Source organism: Hipposideros armiger, unplaced genomic scaffold (assembly GCF_001890085.2).
Source record: "Hipposideros armiger isolate ML-2016 unplaced genomic scaffold, ASM189008v1 scaffold_224, whole genome shotgun sequence".
Classification (NCBI taxonomy): Eukaryota; Metazoa; Chordata; class Mammalia; order Chiroptera; family Hipposideridae; genus Hipposideros; species Hipposideros armiger.
In genome coordinates, this window is record NW_017731574.1 from 2,448,205 (window position 1) to 2,456,442 (window position 8,238).

Here is an 8,238-nt window from a genome sequence, read left to right on the forward strand (position 1 = left end):
CAAAATGGAATGAGCAGCTATAAGTGGTAGTGCGTCCCCTCACTGGGGGTGACCAAGCACACACTGGCCACCAATCTGACCAGATGGTGTGGTCAGATGTATAGAATATACGCATAAAAAGAGAAAACATCAACGTAAGTGAGATTGTAACAACTGACCTGCGGCGCATGGGGCTACCCTACTTCCTGACTTGGACACTGCCAGTTCGCCCGATGATCAGGCATGTGGGTGGTTCTTGGGAGCTGTCATCCCCTGGGTCCTTGGTGCCCAAGGAAGACTGCTATGGTTTCTGCAGGAAAGGTTGACCTCGGTTCCCTGCACGTCATGCTCTCGGTGAGAGAGAGGCCCGGTGGGAAGTGGGTTTCCCACCCGCAGGGCAGGGCATGAGGCTTCACCGCCAGGCACAGCGGTAGTATTGAGGACAGGAGGACACAGAGCAGAACAAATGGGGACGGCTGCACCTCCCCCACCCCCCGGGCTGCTCAGGTAGGGACAGGCAGACACTGAGGTTTTCCTCTGTGGGTCCCACTTGGGTGTAGCCATGACACAACCCTATGAGTCACAGCTGAAAGCGAATCCGTGCTACCACAGAACCACTGGGAGGGACTGCAAACTTTCCTTCAGGTTATTTGTTATGGCAACCCTAGGAAAGGGATAAACTGCCCCTACCCACCGGCACTCCAAGGACCCTCTGATCCCTGGGACATTTCCAGGATGTAATCAGCAGATTCTCCACAGGGGTGCTCCAGCTACCCTAAATCACAGAGTGTCTCTCTGGGGATTAAGGAAGTCATCTTGGTCCGCGGCCACACAATGGGTTGCTGGGTAAGGAAGGACAGTGTGAGTAGAGGGTTGGCCCAGGTATCTGCGAGTGTTATCTGTGTCTGGGAGGGGGAGAGAGAAGGAAGAGGGTATAAATAGAAACCTTTCCAGGCCCAGGAACAGGTGAATAAGCAGAAGGCAGCCACATGTCCTCTGAAAGCCACATGCGTGGCAGAGTGGTGCCAGGCCGTGGCCCACAGGACCATCCATGCACTTCCTGCCCTTCAACGGGCCCTCACCAAACAACAGACCGGGTACACACACCTTGGGTAAGGCTGGAATTGTGGGCCTGGGTCCCAAACCCACCACTTCTCAGCCTCTCGGAGCCTCAGTTTTCTCATCTGTAAAACTGTGGGAACGTAAGACACTGTGTGACTCGGCCCTCCTTCCCACTGTTTCCGCAAGGGTTCTTCTACGGGCTCACCACCATCCCCACCATCCCCCCCAAGCCCACAGCTGGCAAAGAGCACCAGGCTATATGCAGCACCTGTGCCTCAAAAGGCTCTGTGGGGAAGGTAGGCCTGCTACACAACCATGGAAACACCCTGTGGCTCTCAGGGGCCAGAGACTGCCCCATCTCACCCCTGAACTCATGAAAGGTCCACATAAACGGGGACCAGACAACCAAACTTGACTCACCCAGCTCTTTGTAGCACTGAGAATTCCAAAGGATACAGAAGGAGGGACATGGCTGCCCAGCACCACAGACAAGCTGTTTACAGTGCACACGCTTTGCCCTCTTTGATTAAACTTCGCGTTTAATCAGAATTCCGGGCTGTGTCCCTTCTCCCACCAAATGAGCTTTCTGTGGGGTCAACTCCTAGGGTACTGTCTCCAGGGGGAGGGGGCCCGCCGAGAGGGGGCCACTCCTACCATTGCAGTTTTGCGCACGAGGCGGGGCGGGTGTAACTGGAGGGAGCAGGGGTTCTCGCAGCCTGGGCTCCGCACACGCTCCCACGCCGTGCTCACTGAAGGCGGCTGGATTTCTATCCAGCCCTGACCTCCGCCCTTTAGTCGGTGGCGAGTGAGTGTGCCAGGCCCCAGGGGTCGGCGTGACTCGCGGCGCGCGCCAGGGAAGTCCCGTGGGCAGGACACGCCAGCCACGCGCTCCCGCCCCCACGCCGCGCACCTGTCCTGGGCGTGGCCCCTGAGCTCTATCCCGCGGTTCCGCCCCGCCCCGGCCGCGCAGCTTGCTGGTTGGCCGAGGCGGTGCGCTATGCTAATGAACCTGACCCTGCCCGCACCTGCCGCGGCGCTGCAGACCCGCGCTGGTGGACTCGCAAGTGCAGCCCGCGCCCGCGAGGAATCATGCCGCGCTCCTTCTTGGTGAAAACGCACTCCAGCCACAGGGTCCCCAACTACGGGCAGCTGGAGACGCAGAGAGGTAGGGGCTGCCAGGGTCCTCAGCCCCCGCCCAGGGCTCGGGCTCCCGCGGGGCAGGAGGGGAAGCGCGGGGGGTGGGGGGTGGGAGTGGGGGGCACCTGTCCTAGGTGAGTGGAGAGGAGTTAGCTCGCTACGGCCGAGGCGCCAGTGCTGGAGGGAGGTAGGGGGCCCGAGTCAGGAGAAGCGGGTGGGGATTCTCTCCTCACTTAGAGAAGTTTCTAGGCCCCCGTTCACCTACTGGGCTCTCCCTCTACGGTCTGGCGTGCCCATCCCAGCTAAGGGAACCGGGAGCATCTTCCTGGGGCAGGAGGTTTGGGAAGGGTCCCAGGGATGGTGGGGGGAGAGACGGAGGGCCACCTGGGGCTGCCGTCCAAGGACGGAGCATCCTGGCTTGGGTGGTGACCACAGGGGACGCGAAGAGTGGGCATGGACTTTATCGTGCTAAGGCCCAGCTCGTCCAGCGTTCCGCGGGCCCCTCCAGCGCCTCCTCACCCCTCCCGAGGGTCTCCCTCCTTCTGGCCTCTCCTCACCCCAGTGGAGGTTGCCCAGGGCAGGCTGGGCTAAGGGGCTGCAATCCTCACCCTAGGGGCTCTGTGGGGAGACGGAAGTCCAGGACCCAAGCACTGTCCTCTTATTCCCTTTCCCTGCTAGGCACAGGGACATGAGGAGGTCCCAGGGCAAAGGACTCTAGAATGGTCAGAGCTGTCTGAGATAGCTTGGCAGCTTCTTGGGGCAAAGACACCCTAGGGGACTGCTTGGTGATTCAGAGGAGAACAGGGGAAGAAGCGACACTGGGGAGGCCAGGGCTCCCAGCTGGAACCCCTCAGAGCCTCAGCGCTTGCAGAACCCAGCCTGGGGAGGGAGGGAGTCGTTCACCGGTACTGAGGCCCCGCTGCCACCAGGGGGCGCCTTCCAGGACCAGGCATCTCACCTCTGTGTCCTGAAATCAAGAAGCACCACCAACAATTTTATAAAATAGAACAGAAACCATCAGAGAACAGTGCTCCTAGTAAAGGAAACTTCTGTTTCGGATATATATGATGGAAAGTTGAATTTACATGGGTTATAGTTTTAAAAGTTTAAAAAACCATTGTGTAGAGCAGCGGTTTTCAACCTTCCTAATGCCGCGACCCCTTAATACAGTTCCTCATGTTGTGGTGACCCCCAACCATATAAAATTATTTTCGTTGCTACTCTATAACTGTAATTTTGCTACTGTTATGAATCATAATGTAAATATCTTTTTGTTTTCCGATGGTCTTAGGCGACCCCTGTGAAAGGGTCGTTCGACCCCCAAAGGGGTCGCGACCCACAGGTTGAGAACCGCTGGTGTAGAGTCCAATCATACAGTGTGCCCTACTTCACCATTTGTGCAAATTCAGGCAGCCGTGTAAGGCCCAGCAATGGACTGTCCGAGAACAGCCTCACACAGTCCGTTAGCATTCTCTGCTACCCTCCTCCTATCTTTTCTCACCCAGCCAGAGCCAGAGATTTATTTCAACACATAAGGAATAAGAAATAGGCTGTGGGCTGTTTGGAGATGTGGGTGTTGGGGAGACGCAGAATCTAACTCTCACCGGGTAACCTGTTTACTTTGGGGTCCTGCCATTTTCATCCGGGTCAAGTATGGGCATGCTGCCTCAAATACTGGAGCAACAGGCTGAGGGCACATCCATCCAGGAGGCAGCCGCTCTGGACCTGGGAACGTTGGCAGGAGGCTGTGTGCACCATGTCACGATGGTGAGGGGTGATCAAGAGGTGACTGAAAGCTAGTTATTTTACATATGGTGGCCTGCCACCAAGTGCTCTGAGTTAACATCCTGTGGGAGCTTGGGGGTTGCACCGTGAGCTGGTCCTGAGGTGCGACAAGTGCCTGGCAGTGAGGGAGCCTTCCATGAGAAGCCTTCAGGGGGGCTGTTTTGAGATCCTGTAAGATATTCCTCTTTCTTTGTTTCTAAAAAGGAACTGAGATTCCTCCTGTAGATCCCGTGGAGTCCGGGCCATCCTTATTTCCCTAGACAATACGTCCATCTTTCAGGCCTTTCCCGTCTTGCCAAGCTGCTGCTGGCTTAGATGAAGATGGGCTTGAGATTGGAGACAAGATACAAGTTTGAGAACACAACGTGTTGGGACTCAGTCTTCACCTTTCCATTCTCTCTCCCTCTGCCCTTCTAGAGATCAATGGCGCCTGTTCTGCCTGCGGGGGACTGGTGGTGCCCCTTCTTCTCCCAGACAAGGCGACCCCTCCTACACATGGGGACCCTGCCCAGCTCTGGAACCACACCTCCATCATCACCTGCATCTCCCTGCCCCTCCCATGTAACGAGGAAGCTCGGGGGGCCTCTGAGCCAGACCCCCTGGAAGTCAGCCGGGTGGACCCTCGGGCTGGCCGGGGCCCCAGCGTACCCCTCAAAGACAGCCTGAACCACCTCAACCTGCCCCCGCTGCTGGTTCTGCCCACGCGGTGGCCCCCAATCCTGGGCCCAGACAGAGACCAGGCTTCAGACAGACTTCTGGGGGCTGAGCAGGCCCTCTGCCCCCCAGGTGGCTTCCAGTGCCTCCACTGTCATAAGCCCTACCACACGCTGGCCGGGCTGGCCAGGCACCGGCAGCTGCACTGCCACGTGCAGGCTCATCGCTGCTTCACCTGCAAGTACTGCGACAAGGAGTATGCCAGCTTGGGCGCCCTCAAAATGCACATCCGCACACACACGCTGCCCTGCATTTGTGCCATCTGCGGCAAGGCCTTCTCCAGACCCTGGCTGCTCCAGGGCCACATCCGGACCCACACAGGTAGGACACCGCTGGGTCCGCAAGGGGGATCTGGGTAGGGGCGGGGGTGGGACCTGGGGGTTAGAAAGAGGGGAGGGGTGATTTTATGAACAAGAGACTAGACATTCACACAGCTTCTGCTTGCCAGTGTGTCAATCCATGTCTTGGGGCTATAGCATAAAGTCCCACAACCTGGGGGGTTCAAAACATCAGAAATGTCCTCTCCCACTGTCTGGAGGCTGGAAACCTGAAATCCAGGTGTCCCAGGGCTGCCTCCCTCCACAGGGTCTGGGAAGGATCCTTCCTGCCTCTCCCAGCTCCTGGGGCTCCAGGCATTCTTTGGCTAGTGGCTTCATCACTCCAAATTCTGCTTCCGTCTCCACGTGGTCACCCCTCACTGTGTGCCCGTGTCCAAGTTCCCCTCTTGTTATAAGGACACCGATCATATTGAACCAGGGCCCACAAACTGCAGCATGACCCCATCTTAACCTGATGACATCTGCAAAGCCCCTATTTCCAGTTAAGGGCACATCCTCAGGTACTGGGGTTTAGGACTAAGATGCATGTCTCTTTTTCGGGGGGGACATAATTGAACTCATAACATCTGGCGAAATGCAGGATGTATAGGGCTCCCGCAGGAACTGACTTCTTACATTCCACGGCCTTCCAGAACTCTGGAGCAGAGGGAGAGGGGAGCAAGAAAGGCCTGGCCTGGGGGTGAGAACCATAGGGGTCACAGCCTATCTGAAGGGCAGAAAGGACAGCTGGGACTTCACTCAGGATTTGGGGACCTGGAGCAAACCTGCTTGGGTGACAGGGTGGCCAGCACCCCACAGGAAACAAAGGAGACAAGAGCAGCTGTGGAGAGGTGACAAAGACAGAAACAGAGGAAGGAGACAGCTGAAGGAGGCCTAAGAACTTCAGCCTTTTCACTCTGTAGATTACAAAATACTGCCCAGAAAGAGCCGAAGGGGCCTGCTCTGCCCAAGAGCAACCAGTGGCTGAACTGGACCTCAGCCCCGGGGCTTTGCTTGGAGCCCAGGACTTTGTCAAGCACACTGTACAGAGCGGGAGACAGGAACAGAGAGACAGAGCTCCCGGAATAAGACTTCGGTCCTGACTGCAGGCCCACAGTTGCAACACACACTTTCTATAACCGGAGCCTCCCTAATCCTAAATCATGGCTCCCTGACGAGAATCTTCTGAGTCACACCTGGGTGGAGACTGGAAAGAAGGGTTTTGCTGGAAAGGAGCCTTTTCCAGGCTGGAAATCCTTCTTGGTTTTCCTTGACCTTTCGCTGAGGATGTCACACACCATCAGAGGCTCAGTGCCCTTGGCCTGGGGGCCAGGTGGGTGGGAGGCCCCTCAGGAGGCTGGCCAGGCTGGGAGCGTGCCCACGTGAGAGGCAGCGGGGACTGCAGGCTGGCGCCTCTCAGGACTCGGTAGTGCTGCAGGACTGGAAGCCACTGTACACAGGCAGAGGAGAACAGGTGACTTTCAGTGACCTTTCCTTTTATACTTGTCAGAGCCGTCCTGGGGGCCAAGGTCCCAACAGAATGACTTTGTCCAAATCCCTGGTCACCTGATTGGAGGTGGCCCGGAGGCTACAAGGATCTTAGCCTTTCCTGAATGCCTGCCTCCTATGCAGGACAAGGGCTCCACTCCTTCCAGCTTGCCTTCATGGTAGACTGTATGGGAGCCTGGCCAGTCTCCACCACTGGCTTTCCGTGGGCAGGCTGCCAGAAGGTGCCCGTGCTTCTCACCTCCAGATTCGGGTGGCATAGGGCCCCAGGAGAACTCTGGAAGAGAAAGATCTAGCAGCTGTGGTGGTAGGTGTGGAAAGAGCTGTGGCAGACCTGTGCTCTTAGGGGTAGGCGTATTCTTCCACCCCGGCCCCAAGCAGCCCCAACCTTGGGCACTCCTGTGGCCTCTCAGCCTTAGCGTCTCCTCCTAGCGTAGGGGCTAAGGCCCCCATCACTTATGTCCTAGGGAAGGGGTGATGACAATACATGCATCCCAATTGAGTGAGCATTTGGAGGGGGAAGGGTGGGTTATTCATTTATAAATAGGGACACTTGAACCCTGGGGCCGCCTTCCCAGGACACCCCAGAGAGTCACTCACCTGGCCCTCCCCCTTGCCTCCCCCAGGGGAGAAGCCCTATGCCTGCTCCCACTGCAACAGGGCCTTCGCCGACCGCTCCAATCTCCGGGCCCACCTGCAGACACACTCTGACACCAAGAAATACCAGTGCAAGAGCTGCGCCAAGACCTTCTCCCGCATGTCCCTCTTGGCACGGCACGAGGAATCTGGCTGCTGCCCTGGCCCCTGAGAGCCATGGTTTTGGTGCAGGTAGGCGGGACAGGACCTCACCCCGAGAGTCCATGGCTAGCACCCCTCGTGGCAGGCCCTTGCTGCCTGGTGTGTGCCCAGAGGAGCCAGGTGTCCTGGGAGGGCAGGAGCCCAGCCACCCGCTCTCAGGCACGTCCTCCTGCCTGCTGCAGCCTGCTTCCACTCAGAACCAGAGCAGCTCAGCAGGCCGCTAGACTGAGCAAGGGCTTCTGCAGATCTCCCACTCCACTCTGCCCACTTAGAGGGGAGTTCTCTCCCAGGGACAACTTTCACTGAAACAGGAACCACCATTCTGTTTTCTACCTGCTCTGGTTTTAGGTTCTCTCTCTCCAAGAGTTAAAGACTGTTGGGAGACTGCCTCCAGCATAGACAATTCCTGCCATTAAGCTGACGAACACGGCTGCCTTTGGACCTCTTTGCAACTCCACACGAACAGTCTGACTTGTGCTGAGCGGATCACACAGTCTAGCCCTTGTGGGCAGAGCTACCTCAAGGCTCACCTCCACCTGCCTTTGCTTTGGGATCTGGGCCACGCTGCCTCATGTCACATATACGCACACATACCCTCCCTACCTCACTAGGCTGCCCCGGGGATGGAGCAGCACTGGGAAGACCAGCAGCTAGGCCCCCATCCACAATCGTGAGGCAATAAAGAGTCCGTGCACTCACATCTGTTATGTCCTCTGGGGGTCTGCGTCTTTCCAGTCCCCTGTGTCTACAGAGGAGGCCAAGCTCTGGGAAATTCTCCACAGGCAACAGGACTCCCTGATACCTGGGCCTTTCTGGGGTCAGAGGAGGGCGAGACGGGTCAGGGCATCGAACGGTGATGTTGTTATGGGATGGGGAGCAAGGCTGCGGGAGGCAGGATCCGGGTGAGCAAGGGTGCCTTCTGGAAGAAAAGAGATGGGAG

At 57.5% G+C, this 8,238-nt stretch overlaps 1 protein-coding gene across 1 annotated transcript; it reads left to right on the forward strand.

Annotated features, from left to right (window-relative positions):
• Positions 1-2,075: 2,075 nt before the first annotated feature.
• On the forward strand, positions 2,076-7,996 carry SNAI3 (snail family transcriptional repressor 3). Its single transcript, XM_019654506.1, has 4 exons — positions 2,076-2,206; positions 4,381-4,998; positions 7,127-7,328; positions 7,647-7,996. Exons 1-3 carry the CDS (start codon positions 2,131-2,133, stop codon positions 7,306-7,308), a joined length of 876 nt encoding a protein of 291 aa, XP_019510051.1. The 5' UTR covers positions 2,076-2,130; the 3' UTR covers positions 7,309-7,328; positions 7,647-7,996.
• Positions 7,997-8,238: the final 242 nt, after the last annotated feature.